The 20,633-nt window shown below is 35.6% G+C and overlaps 2 protein-coding genes across 3 annotated transcripts in view; one reads left to right on the top strand and one right to left on the bottom strand.

The window, feature by feature from the left end:
- Window position 1: 1 nt before the first annotated feature.
- Window positions 2-16,616, bottom strand: LOC115210312 (transmembrane protein 138). 2 transcript variants are annotated; one of them, XR_004998740.1, is made up of 6 exons: window positions 16,493-16,616; window positions 14,434-14,581; window positions 12,943-13,114; window positions 10,441-10,519; window positions 8,501-8,674; window positions 2-538 (listed from the first exon to the last, which is right to left on the bottom strand). XR_004998740.1 is itself a non-coding variant. In XM_036502084.1 (5 exons), the coding sequence occupies exons 2-5, from the start codon at window positions 14,556-14,558 to the stop codon at window positions 8,565-8,567; spliced, it is 486 nt and encodes a 161-aa protein (XP_036357977.1). In that variant the 5' UTR covers window positions 14,559-14,581; window positions 16,493-16,616; the 3' UTR covers window positions 8,448-8,564. The 2 variants fall into 2 exon arrangements, 1 of the variants encoding a protein (XP_036357977.1); XM_036502084.1 differs by lacking the exon at window positions 2-538 and having other exon boundaries at window positions 8,448-8,674.
- A 220-nt stretch (window positions 16,617-16,836) lies between these two features.
- LOC115210379 (gamma-tubulin complex component 2) overlaps window positions 16,837-20,633 on the top strand; it is a 76,801-nt gene continuing 73,004 nt past the window's right edge. Inside the window, exon 1 of the mRNA XM_029778948.2 lies at window positions 16,837-17,005. The gene's annotated coding sequence lies outside the window, so the exon portion shown is untranslated. The remainder of the gene's footprint in view (window positions 17,006-20,633) is intronic.

Raw genomic sequence — 20,633 nt, 5'->3', positions numbered from 1 at the left:
AACACAGAACTGATAGTTGATCTCACAATGAATACTCATCAATCAACTATTAAAAGAGAATTTTAATACTTTTTATATAAGACAATGATAGTTCTGTGTGTGTGTGAGTGTAGTTTCGTATTTTTTAAAGAAACCGAAGCTTAGAGTTTGTCTTGTGACTTGAGTTTCACACTTAGTTTCACCTAAAGGTAAGACTGCAGTAACATGAAACACAAGTCATGAAATAAACTCTCAGCTTCATTTGTTATTTTTATTGTGTGTGTGTGTGTGTGTGTGTGTGTGTGTGTGCATGTGTTTGCATGCAGAAGTGTAAACAACAAATGTTTAAGAGAATATATTATTTATAAAAATCTCACTATATTAATATTTATATTTTTAACCTCCAACCACTTTTTATGTCTGAAATGTAAAACTTCAGACCTGATAGACTTTAATTTACAAATTTACATTGGGATATTCAATATACCTATGATCAACTGTCCTGTTAGATATTTCATGATATTTCTTCTCAACCATGATATTTTATCTTAAAATCTTCCTGAAATAAATGAAACCAACAGTAACAATAAATAGTCTATTCTTACATATATGTAAAATAATGATAAACGGTATATTCTTATCGAGAATAATGATAAATGGCATTTTCTTATACAGAATAATGATAAAGAGCATATTCTTATACAGAATAACACTAAGCAACATATTGTTATATAGAATAATGATAAGAGTCAATGGCAGGTGACCAAGACATCTAGTGAATTGATTATATATATAGGCACATAGTTCTGAGTTCAATCTCACTGCACGGCAAGTGTCCTCTACTGTAGCCTTGGGCTGATCAAAGCTTTGTGGGTGGATTTGGTTGATGGAAACTGAAAGAAGCCTGTCGTATATAAATATATATATATATATATATATATATAGAGAGAGAGAGAGAGAGGGAGCCATCAGTAAGGTGAGGATTGGCAATGAGTACAGTGAAGAATTCTGGGCACAGGTAGGAGTTCACCAAAGATCAGTCCTCAGCTGCCTCTTATTCATCATAGTCCTCCAGGTAATAACAGAGGAATTCAAGATGGGCTGCTCCTGGGAGCTCCCCTATGCTGATGACATTGTTCAAATAGCTATACCAGAACTACCAGAACTAGAGAAGAAGTTTCAGGTGTGGAAGCAAGGTCTAGAATCGAAGGGCCTTAGAATCAATCTAGCAAAAGCCAAAGTCTTAGTAAGTAGGAAGGCAGACAAATCACAAATCCCTTCAGGTAGATTGCCCTGCTTGATCTGTAGGAAAGGTGTAGGTAGAAACTCCATAAGATGTACCCGGTGTAAGCTATGGACACATAAGAGGTGCAGCAATATCAACGGAAGGTTAACTGGGAAGATAGTTTTTGTGTGTGGCAGTTGGACAGGGGCAATAAACACCAAAGATGTACAGAAAACAGATTGCATCACATGCCAGCTGGAAAAACTAGAAGTAGTTGATAGCTTCCATTACCTAGTTGACTAAGTTAGTAGTAGGGGTGGATGCTCTGAGAGTGTAGCTGCAAGAATAAGAATAGCCTGAGTAAAGTTCAGAGATCTCCTACCTCTGCTGGTAACAAAAGTCCTCTCACTCAGAGTGAAAGGTAGACTGTATGATGCATGTGTTCGAACAGCCATGCTACACGGTAGTGAAACATGGGCTGTGACTGCTGAGGACATGCATAGGCTTGAAAGAAATGAAGCTAGTATGTTCTGCTGGATGTGTAATGTCAGTGTACATACACAACAGAGTGTAAGTGCCCTGAAAGAAAAGTTGGACATCAGATGTGGTGTGCAAGAGAGATGACTGTGCTGGTATGGTCAGGTGTTGCATATGGATGAGGATAGCTTTGTGAAGAAGTGTCACGCCCCAACAGTGGAGGGAACCTGTGGAAGAGGTAGACCCAGGAAGACATGGGATAAGGTAATGAAGCACGACCTTCGAACATTGGGCCGCACAGAGGCAATGACAAGCGATTGAGACCTTTGGAGACATGCTGAACTTGAGAAGATCCGGCAAACCAAGTGAGACTGTGACCGATGCCAGTGTCGCATAACTGACCTGTTTAAAAGTACCCTTCAATCATCAGGCAATATGCTGTGCTTGAGAAGACCTGTTGAGTCAAGTGAAATCGTAGTCATGGTCGATGCTAGTACCGCCTGATTGACATCTGCTCTGGTGACACATAAAAAGCACCGTTTGAGTGTGTCTGATGCCAGTGCCTGTGGCACATAGAAAGCACCATTCGAACATGGTTGCTGCCAGTGCTGCCTGACTGGCTCCTGTGCTGGTGGCACGTAAAAAGCACCATTCGAGCATGGTCAATGCCAGTGGCACATAAAAAGGCACCTACTACACTCTCAGAGTGGTTGGCATTAGGAAGGGCATCTAGCTGTAGAAACCTTGCCAGATCATATTGGAGCTTGGTGCAGCTTCCTCACTTGACAATCCTCAGTCAAACTATTCAACCCATACCAGCATGGAAAGCAGACTTTAAACAATGATGATGATGATGATATATATATATATGTATGTATTTGTGTGTCTTTGTGTCTGTGTTTGTCCCCTAACCATTGCTTGACAACTGATGCTGTCTGTTTACATCCCTGTAACTTAGTGGTTCAGCAAAAGAAACTGATAGAATGAGTACTAGGCTTATAAAGAATAAGTCCTGGGATCAATTTCTGAGACTAAAAACTCTTTAAGGTGATGCTCCGGCATGGCCACAGTCAAATGACTGAAACAAATAATATAAACAGCAACATTAAAAATTATATCCTCTCTTTTATTCATTTCAGTCATTGGACGGCAGCTATGTAGGGGCATTGAAAGGTTTTAATTTATTCCAGTATTTATTTTTTTATTTAAATCCAGTGCTTATCTTAGTAGTCTCTGTCACACCATTATGTTATGAGACATAAGCACTTGCTCAATCTCTCTCTCCTGACACACATACATAGTAAATAAACATAGCATGTACATACCTATGTGTGTATATATATATTATAATTTAAAACCTGTCCTTATATTAGCAGAAATGAAATAGGAAGAAAACTAAATGAATATACTGAATTCATCATCATCATCTACATTTAACATCTATTTTCCATGTTGGTATGGACTGGACAGCTTGACAGGAACTGGTAAGGCCAGGGGCTGCACCAGGTTTCATAGTCTGTTTTGGATGGGTTTCTACAGCTGGATGCTCTTCCTAACACCAATCACACCAGAGTGTACCAGGTGCTTTTTTTGTGGCCCCATAACCAGTGCTTTTTACATGGCACCAGCACTTTTTATGTGGCACCAGTACTTTTTACATGGCACCAGTGCTTTTTACGTGGTGCCAGCATCCATACCATAGATATATATCTATAATATATATATATATAGATATATAACAAAATTTATTCTTTGTCAATACACTAAAAGTGTATGTATTTGAAGAAATATGTTAAAATTAAATAAAATTTTGAAGAAATGTATGTGAATATGTGTGAGTGTGGGTGTAAATATGAGTATGAATATGCATGTTACCAACCTTAGTTTTATTCTTGCCCCGTCTCACTATCTGCCTCTCTATTTATCTATCTACATTTATCTGTTTCTGTAAATCTTCCTCTTTCAACTCTTCCTGATGAATAAATATAGTGATATCCTAAGTGTTGAGTGTATTATTTTTGAGACTTAGTCTTAAGACAAGCACATGAGTACTCAAAACAAATTATGTATATATATTATAATATCATGAATCCATTGTATTCATTGTATTACTATTAATATTTATTCTTATTAAGGTGGTGATATGGTAGAATCGTTAGCATGTTGGGCAAAATGCTTACCAGCAGTTCGTCCGCTTTTACATTCTGAGTTCAAATTCTGTCAAAGCCAACTTTGTCTTTCATCCTTTAGGGGTTGATAAAATAAGTACCAGTTGAGTGCTGGGGTTGATGTAATTAACTTACTCCATCCCACGAAATTGCTGGCCTTGTGCCAAAATTTTAAACCAATATTTATGTTCATGAAATGAATTTCCCATGTTGTATTAAAACAATTGTAACTACAGAATTAAAGATAATACCATAAATTTCAGTCTTTGAGTTAATACACACATTTACACAGGATAGGCTTCTGCACAGTTTCTATCAACTATCACAAAAATCGTTCAGCCTAAGGTTACAGTAAAAGACACTTGCCTAATATACTATGTAGTAAGACTAAACTTGAAATAGCATGGTCACACAATGAACTTCTTAAACACACAGCCACACCTGTCTATACTTTTCCCAACACATTACTAAAGCCCTCAAAGCTTCAACAAATACTACTATGCCTGACAATCACTGATGATTTCACATTCATAATTTAAAAATACATTCAAAAGAATATAACAATAACTTTCATTCTACAGAAAAAATATGTAAGATAATTGTATACTGATAAATTTAGATGGGTGCTTTCATCTTCTTTGTTACAGTCACAATGTTTCAGCCATTCTGGTCTTCTTCTGGTGGTTGTCATCATCATTATCAATTAATATCCACCTTCCATGCTGGCATGGGTTGAATGGCTTGACAGGAGCTGATGAGGTAGAAAACTGCACTAGGCTTCACTGTCTGTTTTGGCATGGTTTTTATGGCCGGATGCCCTTCCTAAGACCAACCATCTTACAGAGTGGACAGAGTGCTTTTCATGTAGCACCACCACTAGTAAGGTCTATTTTATGGCTGGATGCCTTTCCAAATGCCAGTCACTTTAGTGTGGACTGGATGCTTTTTATATGGCACTAGCAGTGGTGGGGTCACCATGTAACTCACATTTAGTAATATACTTAGGATTTGGAAATGAACTCTTTACTAAAACAACTGTGGTATTGCTTTCATTTTGTTGTCCATGTGAAAGATATTCTCCTTATTACCATAAATCCTCGAGTATAGTCTGCCCTTGCATATAATACGCAGGGGATTTTTAGGGGGCTGTACCTCTGAAAAACCTAGACCTTGTGTATAATACACATCACTTCTCTAACTTGAGTCAAGGAGGTCTATATAATGTCCTTGGTTTGTAAAAATGTATACGGTAACGTACTTTATTATTATTGTATATATAACATAATGCAAACGTGTAGCTTTTTTGTGCATTTTGTTTGCAGAAAATAAAGAAATAACAGTAATAATGTTTAATAAATGTTGCTTACTACGAGTTATAGATGATTCTTTTATGACTTTATTGCTTTCAGGTTTAGCTTAAGATATTTTCATGCCCGACATCACAAAATGCATCTGAATAAACATTGCCGGACAGCAAATAGAGACTCAGACATTGCTTAGAAAATAATTTTCATTTTTAACCTCGTGTATAATACGCACCAGGGATTTTGACTTTTAAATTTTGGGAAAAAAATGCGGATTATACTCGAGGATTTACGCTACTCATTCTACTACCTGTCATTCCCATCATTGTTTTAAAATCCACTTTTTCATGGCTGCATGGGTCACACAGAATTTGTTGAGGCAGATTTTCTACAGCCTGATGTTCTTCCCGTCCAGTAACCTTATTTGCTTCCAAACAAGATAATATTTTCCATAGCCAGGCATGTTTTCATTGAAAGTTGGCAGTGAACACCACCGTCTGTATGCTGGAGATGCCCAATTACATTTACTATCAGGTAACATGAAGAGAAGGAAACATGACCACTTACACACACATACTATATTTAGGTACAGGCATGGCTGTGTGGTAAGAATTTGGTTTCCCGAACACATGGTTCCTGGTTTACTGTGTAGCATCTTGGACAAGTGTCTTCTACTATAGCCTCAGGCTGACAAAAGCCTTCAGAGTGGATTTGGTAGACAGAAACTGAAAGAAGCCCATCGTATATATGTGTGTCTGTCTTTGTATCTGTGTTTGTCCCACCATCACTGCTTGACAACCAGTGTTAGTTTGTTTTCACCCCCATAACTTAGCGGTTCGGCAAAAAAGACCGATAGAATAAGTACTAGGCTTACAAAGAATAAGTCCTGAGGTTGATTTCTTCGACTAAAACCCTTCAAGGCAGTGCCTTAGTATGGATGCAGTCAAATGACTGAAACAAGTAAAAAAAAAAAAAGAATATGCATACACACACAATGAGCTTCTTAATTTCTGTCTAGGCTTTGGTCAGACCAGGGCTGTAGTAGAAGACAGTAGCCCAAGATGCTGTGCAAGTGGGACTGAACCTGCAAACTACATGGTTAGGAAGCTAACTTCTCAACCACACAGCTATGTTTGTGCCAGGAACCATTCCCATTCCCTATCGGTGATGCTGTTTATTTGTTAAGCTTCAGCTAGAGTATATAAAGCTTGATTGACTAAAGAACTGAAATACCACCCACTAGATAAACCACTAAGTTTGACACTTAATCATTGTTTATATCCACTTATCCCATTGTCCTGCAATATTACTGATCCTTGTTTTTGATCTCTTAAAGAATGACAAAAGGCAAATCCGTTGGGGATTTGACTGTAGAAATAGAAAGCATGAACATAACTATAATAAAAACCACAATAGTTGTGACAACTCATCTGACTAAAGGACAGAAACATTTCATGAAATGTCATAAATGACTGTGTGGTTTAAGAAGTTCACTTTCTGACTAAATGGTTTCAGGTTTGATCAGAGTGTCAAATGTCTTGGGTAAAGAATAATAACAAATATCAATGGGAATGAAATTCTGATTTAAAAGTTCTGCAGAACAACAACTAGATTTCCTAATTTTAGATTCTGAACATGAGGGTCAAAGTAAAGTTGTATTTCTGGAAATAATAGGATCTCAATTAACATAGGATCAATTAGGAAGCCTCTATGTAGTTATTTGACTTGCTAGAACTAGTGACTAAGTTGTCATCAAATCTTAACAAAATGAAGGAGATATTGGACAAACTAGCTTAAACTTTAGATTTACAAAAAAAAGATGGTACAGTTTTGAATGTGGGCTAAACAACATTCTCGAGGCCTGACTGATAATACTAGTATTGAGAATGATGATGCCCCCTCAATAAAAGAAACATACTGACTCATAAAGTAAGAGGTGATTAGAATACTAACAATAGAAAGTTATGCCATGTCATAAGTTAGAATTATCATGGTTCAAATTTAGTCTCATAAGTACTCAAAATACTTAACTCTCAAATAGTCCAGTATCAAGTACAAAGAACCATAAACAAGTGATATGAGTCAGGATGGAATGTAGCTCATAAACCTGAGACATTTTTGTAATTTTCATTTGTTTGTATTACCAAGATGGGATTCTTCTTTGAGTACCATATGACAACTGATATAATTATATCAGATGAACCAGTTGTATACTGTGTGAAGCATGTCAAAATTGATGGTTTCTGATAACAATTTTGAGTCCAAAAAAGTAGTGGATTAGCAGATGTTAGAGCATTGGGCAGAATGCTAGTAATACATAGTTACAGTTCGTTACATATTTCAAGTCTTGCCAGGGTCAACTTTGCCTTTCATTCTTCTGAGTTTGATAAAAGAAAATACAATCCAAATACTGAGGTTAATTTAATATTCCAATAAAGCATCCTAGATGTGAATGAAATTATATATAAGATAAGTTTGAAACCCAAATCTCTAACTTAAATTTGACCGACATTTTAATTTTTCATTAGTTCATTTATCAAAATATATACTGGATTGATTAAGTCCAGAATTGAGAGAAGCAATATGGAAATAATAGTAAACTAGAAAATCTTATATATGTGTTATCATATTAATCACTCCTTTAGCATTCACTCTGCTGGGTGGTTGGTATTAGGAAGGGCATCCAGCCATAAAAACCATGCCAAAACAGAGACTGCAGCTTGGTGTAGTCTTCTTCCAGGCCAACTCCTGTCAAACCATCCAACCCATGCCAGCATGGAAGGTGGACATTAAACAATGATGATGATGATGATTCTATTAAAAGTAATGCCTAATAATTCATATTGTTTTGAATTAATCATGCGTTATCTTGTAGCTATGAGATTTTGAGGACGTAACTTTAAGTTTTTGGAATGATATAGTAGGGTTGGTGTGAGAAACCACATCTGGCCTGTTTGGCTGGATATGGCCAGTTTAAATGCTAAAGGGTTTAAGTCCTGGACTTTTAACTTGATTCTTTGTTTCTATTTTCACAATATTTTAATCAGTTCAATATTGACAAGTGTCATATTTCTAAACATGTATCAGGTTGCAACAAAGTCTAATTGTCTAAATAGAGGAAAAAATAGTGGTGATCATAGATGTATCTACTCGTTAAAATACTCTCCTTTGCTTTTGATAACCTTGTTCTGTTTATCAACAAGATTTTGAAAGCCATGTTTAAATGGGGGTTGATTTCTAATTTCAGGAATTAATTGTAATTTATTTTGTTGAATAAATAAAAAAAAATAGAAATACATTTTAAGAGCTTTAATTTTTTTTTCATATAAATGAAAGAAAAAAATTACCAATATGTTTCATATAAAATTCTAAACATTTCTTCTGACTGAGCCAACATCACAAATAGAATGTTTATTTATGTTTCAGAAATTCGTCCCTGAGCCATTGAGATTCTTGATAAAATATTGGATCACCAAGTTTCAGAGCAGTTCGTTTATAAAAGTAATAGTAAAATATCGCACCTATAAAAAAAAAATATATATATATAGATTCTGTTAATTAACTGAAAGATTTTCACAAATATATATTAAACATATGTTTTTAAAATCCTTTTAATAGCAAAAATTATTTTCAAGTAAAAAGATGGATATTATAAACATAAGTGAAATAAGCTTTCAGTTTCAGCAATTTCCTCTTTAAACTTATGATTACTTAATGTAATTAGCTAAATATTTTACTCAATCATTCATTTGGAATGTGTCTATGTTGGGCACTGCCTTCATGAGTTTTAGTTGATTATGTTCCCCACATGATGCTTTAGTACAGTGTTTTTCAACTATTTTTACCTATAGACTCCTTTGATTCCTATTTTACTCTGTTTCCCCCAACTAGCCATCCGATGTTTAAAAAAATCACATATTTTTATAATTAAATATCATTAGGAATTGTCATCATCATCATTTAACATCCATTTTCCATGGGCATGGGTTGGATGGTTTAACAGAAGCCGACAAGCTGAAAGGCTTTCAGGCTCTATGTTTGTTTTGGTATGGTTTCTACATTTGGATGCCCTTCCTAACGCTAACTTATGAGCCCACAAGATTAGGGATGCTCAGCTGGAGAGGGTTGCAAGGGATCAGCCTGGACACAAGAGCAACCACTCTTTACTTAGCTTGGCGTGTTTTTAAAGAACACAGCAAACCACCAGGAGTCTTGGTCCCCTGTCATCCCTTCTGTGAGTCCCAACATTTGCTGATCCTTTCTCACCACTTTGTCCCACATCTTTATAAGCGATTTGTTTGTTCCTTCTCAAGCCATGCCTAGCTCACAATGGGCTGGTTTCCTGGTTTCATTGGCGTATAGGTTCCCCACCTGGGTGGGACACTGGTCCATCGCAGGTGAGCTGCTAGATGCAGGAGGAAAGGGTGAGAGAAAGTTGTGGCGAAAGATTCAGCAAAAGTTCGCCATTACCTTCTGATGGAGCCATGTAGAGCTTAGGTGTTTTGCTCATAAACACACACATCGCCCGGTCTGAGATTCAAACCCACGATCCCTCGACTGCGAGTCCGCTGCTCTAACCACTAGGCCATGTGCCCAAAAGCCAGATGGACCCCAGTTGAGAACCATTGCTCTAGTGTATCAATCTCTATTGAATGGCTAAGTATTACTAAGTATAAAGAGATCTAACTTGTATGGAATAAATGGTACAAGAGGTTTGTTGCAAAGATTTTTTCAGACATACTTGCTGAAAAACATACATTTGCATAATAGACTTAAGCATAGCTTCTACAAAATTCTGCTCACAAAGCATTGATGGTGAGATTATAGTAGAAGACAAATGTTGTTGGTGCTCCAGAATGAGGTGGCTGGGAAGTGAAATTAATACACAGTCATATCCATACCCATCTTGGCACATAAAAAGCACCAACCGATCGTGGCCGTTGCCAGCCTTGCCTGGCATCTGTGCCAGTGGCACGTAAAAAGCACCCACTTTTTGGAATGGTTGGCGTTAGGAAGGGCATCCAGCTGTAGAAACACTGCCAGATCAGACTGGGCCTGGTGCAACCTCCTGGCTTCCCAGACCCCAGTCGAACCGGCCAGCCCATGCTAGCATGGAAAGCGGACATTAAACAATGATAATGATGATGATCTTGAAATAAATATTCCATCATAAAGTATGGCAAAAACTTAACTTACTAAAAACTGAAACTCCAAAATAGAATTAGTGAAATAGTAAAGTGGGTGTTAATATATACAATGGAAAGAAAGTAGAGTAAATTTTACTTACTGCACCTCTGGATTACATATATTACTTGAACACCACTGATATTCCAGACATATTCGTTAACATTCTTCCAGCGTAGATTCTGTTGAGACAGAAATGAAAATTAAATAAATTTGTCAAGAAGACCAAACAATATTCTTTTAGGTTAAGTGGTCTTTCAGAATATTTATAAATAAATTCTTCAGCTGAAACAGAAAATTTACTCAAGCTATCAGCTATATGATAAAGATCTAAAAAAATTTATCTAATGGAGACATGATAACTTTAATCTTATTAAAAAGCTGCAAACTAGTGTTTCAATAAACTGAGATTGTCAAAGAAATTGACTTATAATGCCTTCAGATACATAAGTCTACTCAATCAGAGTTGATTTGGAGTTAAACAATACAACACCCTCCTCAACTGAATCTACTGGTACATCAAGACAGTTAATGAGTTGGTGTGCAGCCACACTAACATTAACTAATTCTGCTGGTAAATGTGTTTGACCATTAACCCATTTGAGATAAATAAGCAAGTGACCAAAACCATCTCTTTAGGCTCCCCTCAAGTAACCAAAGCCCACAATCTCCAACCCCAAAAATGGTTTACTCATAGCTGTGCAGCATCAATACAAGAGAAAAAAAAAATGTTTATAACATCTATAGGAAGTCACCTATTACTACCAACTGGGAGGATTTCCCAGTCTGCAGCCATCTGGTTCTTGGCAAGGGTCACTGTCAACTTAAATCCTCCTATCTACAACCACTCAATGATGATTCTATTAGCAACACTTCTATTGAAAAAAGCTTCTACATTTGCATCACATTTAACTCAACACTGCATACTCTCTACAAAGCCCCTCCCAAATTCCCCTTCTTCCCTATCTGAATTTTACCTCCATCCACAATGTCACCATGTTTTAAAACTCTTCTGATACCTCCAACTCATTAGGATAGATGACTGGTTTTGTTTGTGTCCCTTCTCTTACTCTCAGAACAGAGTGTGCTTGAGCTAGCTCATACTCTCATTAAACATTTCAATCTCCCTCTATAGTAATTTATCTTGATCTACAGTAGGCCTCATCCACCAAAAGACAACATTTCTGACTCTGCCAAATTCCAGCTTATTCCTCATATATTCTGATATGTCAAAGGTGATAGAAATAGTTGTTAACAATCATCTTCATCACTTTGAATTTCTTTCCCCACTCAGTGAGTGCAGTATGGCTTCCACAGATCCAGATCAACTGGAAACCTGTTCTATATCAATCCCTGGTCTTCAGAACGTTGGTAAAGATAAAGACAATATTGCTGACTTGTGAGCTATGTTACTGATCTTACTACTCTGAATACCAACCTATTTGCCATCACTTCTAACACATTCCTATGCAGATTATACCAACCTTTATTCTTCTTTGATCTTCTAAATATAATCTTATGCTAAACACAACACTTCCATAAACAATGTTCTAAATAGCATCTCTAAATGGCAAGAAGACAAAAATAATCTCTCCTAGTAGAATAAAAACACAATATACATATTGAGAAAACACTCTTGTACCAAATCCTTTCTGCTTAAAACCAAACAACTAGAACTTACAGATACACTACAAATGTTAGGACTCACAATCTCTGATGGTCCCTCACTGTGACATGTCAAAGATTAAGATATTTTTCCAGAGCCAAAACATATATTTCAGTCCAGATGAGTTTTTGATCCTTTTCAAAGCTCAAATAAAACCTGCATTAAAATACTGTTCACATATCTAGGACAATTATTTTAACATACACACAAACGTCCTACATTACATCAAAAAAGAAGACCAATCAACTAATTGGTAAAGATTTAATCACCATAATGCTTCAACCACTAACATAGTGTTTGTTTTTTTCTCTTTTGCCTCTTGTCTTGCTACTACAAAAGTATCTACTTTTATGAACCAGCTAGTTTTAGCTGCATGACCTTCCTACCACTAGTCTGTCTTTCCATTCTGACTTTGTTACACTGTCTGACAGACCCATTTCACAGACATGAAACATTTCACATAGTCCTTTTACCTCAGGACTGCAACTCTTAGTTGAAATTCATTCTCTATTCACACTTCCCTAACAAACACTGACCAACAAATTTGGAAAGGTATGCAAAGATTATGACCCTTTTCTTCTAACTATCTTTATATGAAAAAACAAAACAAACAAACAAGCAAATCTCTGCTATAAATTTCCCAAATCTTTCTTCCCAGAACAGCTGATTGATTTATTTTCTCCCCTACAGACATTCAAGCTAATTATATTGGCTCTGCACTTTTGACTTAGAATAAATAACAATATGAAATAACAAAAAGTTTATTTTATTACATTCCCTTCAAATCATTGTCAATTTCTAAACAAGACTACTAGATGTTATGGAAAATCTTCACTTAAAATGTTTTTAACTTAACCACAATTAGAAATCAAAATGTTATTTTATTTTGTTGAGGAAGGACTGAAATAAAATGAAACTATTAGGAGTAAAGACACTTACCATAATCCAGCAATTTAGAACTGTACAAAGAACAAAGTACAAAAATGTAACAATAATAGTTATTTTGAATTTGTTCACCATTAATCTAACTAAACCAGCTTGAAAGATGAATGTATTGAAGAACATCAGGAACACAATGATCAATGAGAACATGATGGCAATTGATTGGATTCTGAAAACAGACAAGGAAATTGTTTTTACTTACTTTAAATAGTGAGTGTGAGACAGGTAGAAGTTAAACTTTTACACTATAGAATTAAGTTTTTAATTTTGTATAATAACATTTACTTTAATTTCATTACAACTGCAAATCTATTGAGGTATTTGTGATAGGACAGTGTCCACATGAAGATAATTGGGAAGAAGTGTCAGTATTGATAAGTGTGCAAGAGTCACAGTACATGTTGCTGCATAAAGGCTGTGAGCAGGATACAGAGAGGACTTACCTCATGAAATCAAGAGAAGGGATAGTTGTGAGTAGGTTATAAAGAGGATTTGCATTGTGAAATCAACAGAAGGGACAATCATGAGTGGAATAAAGAAAGGATTTGCCTTATGCAAATTCAGATACAAATACCTCAATCAACAAGAAGGGAAACTTGTAAGCAAAACAGGGAGAATATTTGCCTTGTGGAATCAATTAAAGGGACATAGAGTTAAGTTAGTTTAGTCAGATAGTTTGAATAAATAATGGTTTCTGACCAAAAAAGAGTTGTGAGTTGGTGGTATGAAGTACCAGTGTCAGTACCAAGTAGTAAAAGATGTCTTAAGAGAATAGTTAGGTCCAGACTTCAGAAAATTGCACTCCACTGTTCAGAGAAGAAAACATGGAAGGTTGCAGTACAGATTTATTCAATCAATGCCATCTTGGGAAAATAAATAACAATGATAATGAAAATGATTAAAAAAAAAATCAATTAAAAGAAACAAAATTTACTTTGCAGTATGTGACAGCAGGTTCAGCCTCATTGGATGTTACCTTGAGCTAGTATCATCTACAGAGACCCCAAGATGACCAACATCAGCAAGTTAAATTTTAGTAAATATGTGTAGCAGTATTATAGTCAATTGCTACAAAGGTAAAGGTGATGCCTCAGACAGAAATAATTACAGCGGCATCAAATTGCTGGACTGAATGATGAAAGTTACAGAAAGGGTCACAGCTTAATTAGGAAGAGAGTTAGCCTAGATGAGATGCAGTTTGGATTTGTGCCAGGTAGAAGCACCACCAATGTTATCTTCCTGGTGTGTTAGCTGCAGAAGTATTTGGCCAAAAATAAACTTCTGTATTTGGCTTTTGCTGACATGGAGAAAGCTTTTGACAGGCACTAGCATAATTAGAGGGTGGCAGTGGGGGCAGTCTTCCCTTGGCAGCACTTTTATGGGGATTTGCTGCAGGCTATAAGCCTGTATAGGCTGTGGTTTTAATGTTGGAACACAGACACTACTCACCATTTAGCCATGCTTAAAGATAGTGACAATATAACTTACATGTATAGAATCAGTAAAACAACATTTTCTAATCGCAGGAGTTCTGTGGCAACATTCATAAAGAAGTCAATGACTATTAGAAGGGCCTGCAGGAATAAGATAGCTTTATATCTGGAGGTCAACATGATTCTATGATGGAGACTGGCACCTACAATGAAAATCATTGAAAAGTTTATATAAAAATTGAAAATGATTTATTTTTCTTATATAGAGACTATGGGAAGTTGTGATATGATTTTTCTGGTGTGGTTGTTTAGTCTTAATTGAACAATCAAGTTTTTCTTAAGCAATAAGGACCATTATCCAAAGTGTCGTTCCTTTTTTTAAGCTGGTATTGTAGGGTGTGATTTAAGGGAGATTTGGCTACTATTTCTAGCATGTTGAGCGACCGTATAAAGGCTTCTTTCAAGTAAAGAACAATTGTTTTAGACAAAATCCAGAGCTGAAGCAAATCAATGACTTTCCTCATCAGCAATTAAAGCAAGATAGTAGTAGTTAAATAAATGTAGTGATAAAGAATGATGCTTCTGGCTACAAGCCCTTTATTGAGGAAAAGAGAGTTCTTCAATCAAAGATCTCAGCTTAAAATGTAGCGCACTTTCCATGGTAACAATATTTATTTTAACTGTCACACTTCCCCATAGATTAAATGTAGCCAATGTGGGCCTTCACTAGTTTTCTCTGATCTGGATGTTACATGAAGTAATTTTACTTTTAGAGTCAACTCATCTGGAAGAGCTCATTTCAGTTCTAGTGTTTGGCACATATACATATACACACACACCAGTGTAATATAACTGCTGTGTCATCATCATCAACATCATTTAACGTCCGTTTACTATGCTGGCAAGCCAGAGGACTGCACCAAGTTCCACAGTGTTTTGGCAAGTTTTTTATAGCTTGATGCCTTTCCTAATGCCAACCACTTTACAGAATGGACTGGGTGCTTTCATGTGGCACCAGTACTGGCAAGGTCTGTTTAGGGATGGTTTTTATTGCCGGAAGCCCTTTCTAATGCCAACCACTTTACAGATTGGGCTGGGTGCTTGATTTACCAATCTTGAGATTTTTTACTGGAAACGGAAACATTTTGTACCAGAATCGCTGGTAGTTCCTTTTGTGAAATCAAATTACGATTGAAACAAAGAATTTTAATTATGAAAGGAGACTCAGTTGGATGCAGACGGTTAATAAATGCAGATCTCCCTCAAATCACAGCCTGGAGTCTTGAAGAGTCTTAAAGACGAACACATTTGAAGCGGAGAGAAACACTCATTTTAGAGGCCTACCTGGGGCTAAACAACAACCCATTCGAACATTTTTACTAAGCATGCAACAGTTGCTGGCTTTGGAGGAATTTATAGTGGATTCTGACACAATGGACGCCGCTTATTACTATCAGGGAAAATAGTATCAAACGATTATTGTTATCAAAATTAATGGGTCCAGTCCAAAACAAACTTAAGATATCATTATAGTCTCTTTATGTTATCAGCAGGTTATTCTTATCTAAAATGCTCCATCCCCCAAAGTGATTACAATAGGTGGTTTCCACTGTATAAGGTATGAGAAAAATAAAATAATTTAGAAACAATTAACTGAATTAAAAGTAAGCGATTGTACACGAAAAATTACAGAAAAACAGAAGTATGCGTACAATAACTAGAGTCCTAGTAAAATTCTTATATAACAACTTATAAAACAAGGATCAGACTGAGAAGAAATGCCAATCGCAAAATTCGCCAATTTGGCATAACGAAAGATCGCCGTTAATTAGTTTCCCTTCCAAAGTATTATTTATTCAATGACATTCAATTAGAAAAATAGAAAACGGAATATTCATCAGCATTTAACAAACTTTCATATCAATAATGTGATTAAGTTAAATATTTTAAAAGTACAGTTGCTTTTCATAATTGTTTAAAAAGTCTACGATAATAATTGTTGACACTTAAATAAAAACCAAGTTTGAAAACTTTTTCCTTTAAAAATATTAGTTATTTACACTGTAAAGATTAATAAGAACTGGAAACTGAATTTTCATCAGAGTTCTACTTACATTCATATCAATAAATAAGTTAAGTAAAACATTTTAAAAGTAAAGTTGCTATTTGTAATTATCATCTTCGATAAGAGATTTATCTTGTTTATAGTAACGAGCGGTGACCGGTGACTTTTAAATTAAGAGCACACTTAAATTTATGTAATATTAGTAAGAATTTCTAAAAAAATACTTCTTTGTAATTTACTTATAGAATAAAATAATACCAAAAAAAATGTTGTTATTCAATAAAAATAGTTAAAGTTTCATAAAATATTTGTCTATACAGTAAATAATATTTATTCCCAATTATGAAATGAATAAACATTCATTAGGAACCGAAAATTCTGTTTTACCGTATGTGTCACGTGAGATATCAACAGTAACTGAATGGCGGGAAGGGAATGTGAGAGTTTGGAATTATTCTACGAATGGTTATCTTCAATGAGACATATGCGTGGCTGCAGTGATATAAATGTGCAGAAATAGAGGAGGACACTCCTCTTACTGATTATATGATACATCTTCGAGGTATTATTAACTTTTAGTTTCTTTATTTTTATTTATAATTCAATGTTTTGTTTTCCCTATGTAATTAATCTACTTTTCAGTTTATTTATTGTTGTTTACAGTATTTGACAAAACTTTGCTTAAAGTGTTTATTCGTTGTATTTAATAAAGTAGTTTAGAGTGTTATCACAAATTTCGTTTCAATGATTTTGCTCGTTATTTTGTCAATGTGTTCTGTGTTAAAACGGTGTTTTGATGTCGCATTCTCAGCCGCTGTTGCTGTAGTTTACATCTAAAGTAATTTGTTCGATGATTAGCGTCTTAATTAATTTCATTAAAAATGTGTTGTATTACATAAAACTTCTTATAGACCCTTTATTGATAGTGAAATTAATCAAGGGATTCAGCACGGTATAGAAACTAATTCGAATCTGCAATTACACTGTTTCACAACAAATTGTTTTTTTCCTTCAAATGTCACGATGCTTATTTTGCCCTATCGCTGAATTACATTATTTTTGATGATGAAATATACCATTTGTGTTGGCGATTTTATATTATATTTTATTTCTGAAAGTTATGTCCGTGAAACTATTGACGACGCTAATTCTTAGTATCCTATCACGCATAATACACTTTATGTGTTACCATAAAATTGTTGGCGACTTTTTATACGTTGAGATGAGGTTGCTAAGATTTGTTTTGGTTGTTTTTATCTGTTCTATGGTCAAAATGATATAGAGATCCTAAAAATAATCTTCTCAATGCGTGTCGGGACATAGAAAGTTACTCAAATGAATGACTGCAGTCGATTAACAATCCTGTTGCAATGTTGATGCTGAAAATTACGTTGGAACTAATACCGGTGTAGCAACCAACTTGTACTGTAATTTGACATCCAGCTGAAGCTGGAAATTTGAGTATGTGTGACTATATTAATTAAAATTTTCTTTCGCGATAAGTTTGAGGTAGTGTTAGACAGGTTTTATGGAGTTTGGTTAGTATTTAATTTTAATTGTTAGAAGTTTTGCAGTTTAATTCTATTTAGCTAACAAAAAATGATTTCTAATTTAGGGATACGGTTAGTTGTTTTTTGAGTCGAAGAGATAAGTCCATATCATCGCCTCCAGTATGTAGATGCTACTTTATTTTATTGACCCGGTGAGATATGAGCTGAAGAAAATATGGAAAGGTATTTCTGTCCGAAGCTCTAACAATTCTGCCAAGTCGCTGCTTGGGGTTAACAATAATAATATAAAATTTCAAACTTTGAGAAAGCCGATATCTCAATAACTGTGAAATGAAATAGCCACTTATAACTAGAAACAGTTACCTGCAATCAAATAATTTTATTTGGTTAAAATATTCAACTTGAACACTTGAAGTACAAATGTAAACGTGCCCGTTTCTAGTGCAAAAGGTTCGCTGTTAGCTTCCAGCTAGTGTACCCCAAGCTTTTTGGGTTAATATAGGGCGTTACGTCTATCAGAAAATAAAAAAAAAATGTGTGTAATAGGTGTAAAACAACTTCCTATGAACGAATATGAAAAAAAAAGGGTGGGTGGGGGAGAGGCCTCGGAAAATTCACATCGGGAAGTTCCGAAAGCGTCTGAGGGGCTGACCCGGGCACCAAAACAAAAAAAAAAATAGTGTAATATGTGTAAAACAACTTGCTCTAAACGAATATGACAAAAAAAAATGCGCTCTCGCGAAAGAGGGGTGCGGGAGAGGCCTCGGAAAATTTATATCGGGAATTTCCGAAAGCGTCTGAACCGGGCACAAAAACAAAAACAGCGTAATAGGTGTAAAACAACTTGCTCTAAACGACTATCATGAAAAAAATGCGCGCTCGCGAAAGGGGGGTGGGGGAGAGGCTTCGGAAATTTCACATCTTCAGTCCACGGCCTTTAAACTAAGAAAAAATAGTGTAATTGGTGTAAAACTACTTGTTCTAAACGAGTATCAAGAACACACACTCACACATGAATCATAAACTCCGTATTTTTGTACATATTTCGCAAAAAAAAAAAATAAAGAGAAGAAATTCTGGAAAAAGTGAAGAAATGTTGGATCTCTGCCATGTGAATCAAAATACGTGTCAGAAACATCTTGAAATACTACAGAAATTATGTTACGAAAATGATAATGTATACATACCTCTTTGAGTGGTCCATCGACAATGATGATAAAGAAATGAGTTGGATTTGAACTCAGAATATCGACTAACACAACTACATACTACAAGACTCAAAATATTCAGCCAAGTCACCACCCTTTAACTAGCAGGGGGGAGTAGCATTGACACAATGTTTTTGACAGCTTTCTTGAACAAAGAAAGTGTTATTGTTCTCTAGAGGGGTCCATTTAGTAATTCTACTTGACTTTTTCTAGCATGGAGTTTGTATAATAAATAGTATTGTTGTTTAAAATACATACTGACAACACAAGACATAAACCGAGATCCTCAGTCTGAGTAGCTTGAAACTGGAACACAAATCTAAAGACTATATTTGATGATGACAAATTAGTGTTGGAGCTATCATATCTGAGCATGCAAAGCCAAACCTTGAGTATCCATCTATAACCATTAGAAGTAGTAAGTGTTTGATAATAGTAAAAAGAAAATCTTTGAAGTTGACACTGATATGCTCAAATGATAGTATAGACCTGGTCAATGTTGTATGAGGAAGATAGTGCAATCATGGTTTCAATTCCTAGTATGCAATCTATTTGTCATGTTTTTTTTTTGTTGTTGTTAATCGATCTATGTTCTTAAATCTAGCCATAGTCTCATAATTGAGCCACAATAAGATGACATAAAAGCTTGTGTATATCTGGGAGAAGATGTTATAAGGGATCCGTTAGTACAAGCATCAGTAGCTGTGCTTTTACAGTAATTACTTCATTACAATATTGTTAATAATGAAAATATTAAATTAAAATAATTTTCTAAGCAACTTTTGCATTTTAACACCAAATATACAGCGTGATCATTACCTGCATCGCCTTACTAGCACTTGTGCTGGTGGCACGTGAAAAAAAACATTCGAGCGAGATCGTTGCCAGTGCCGCTGGACTGGCTCCTGTGCAGGTGGCACATAAAAAGCACCATTTGAGCATGGCCATTGCCAGTACTACTTAACTGGCCCTCGTGCTGGTGGCACGTAAAAGCACCCACTACACTCTCAGAGTGGTTGGCGTTACGAAGGGCATCCAGCTGTAGAAACTCTGCCAGATCAGATTGGAGTCTGGTTCACCAGACCTCAGTCAAATCGTCCAACCCATGCTAGCATGGAAAGCAGACGTTAAACAATGATGATGATAGATACCCCCCCCCCCCTCCCACGTCAGTCTCTTTTTCCCTAGTATTTTAGATGCCAAATGCAAGGATATGCTGCAAGTTCTAAACCATAAGATAACCCACTTAACGTAAGTGGAATTATCACTTAGAGAGAGAGAGAAATGGTTTTCTGTTCCTGCTACCATAGTTTTAGTTATTTTTGATAGTTATAAAATGGCATACCGTGAATTATCTGATTTCATAAATCCTACTTTTCCTGCTGATATCTACTTTTCAGTTAAGAAGTTTGAAAGTATTTTTTTAATTTGCTGATTCTGTCAGGAAGGAGAGATGGACTATAATTTCAGT

The sequence above is a fragment of the Octopus sinensis genome, linkage group LG4, assembly GCF_006345805.1.
Source record: "Octopus sinensis linkage group LG4, ASM634580v1, whole genome shotgun sequence".
NCBI lineage: Eukaryota > Metazoa > Mollusca > Cephalopoda > Octopoda > Octopodidae > Octopus > Octopus sinensis.
The sequence above is the reverse complement of the archived record's forward strand: the minus strand, read 5'-3'. Positions and strand labels throughout refer to the sequence as shown.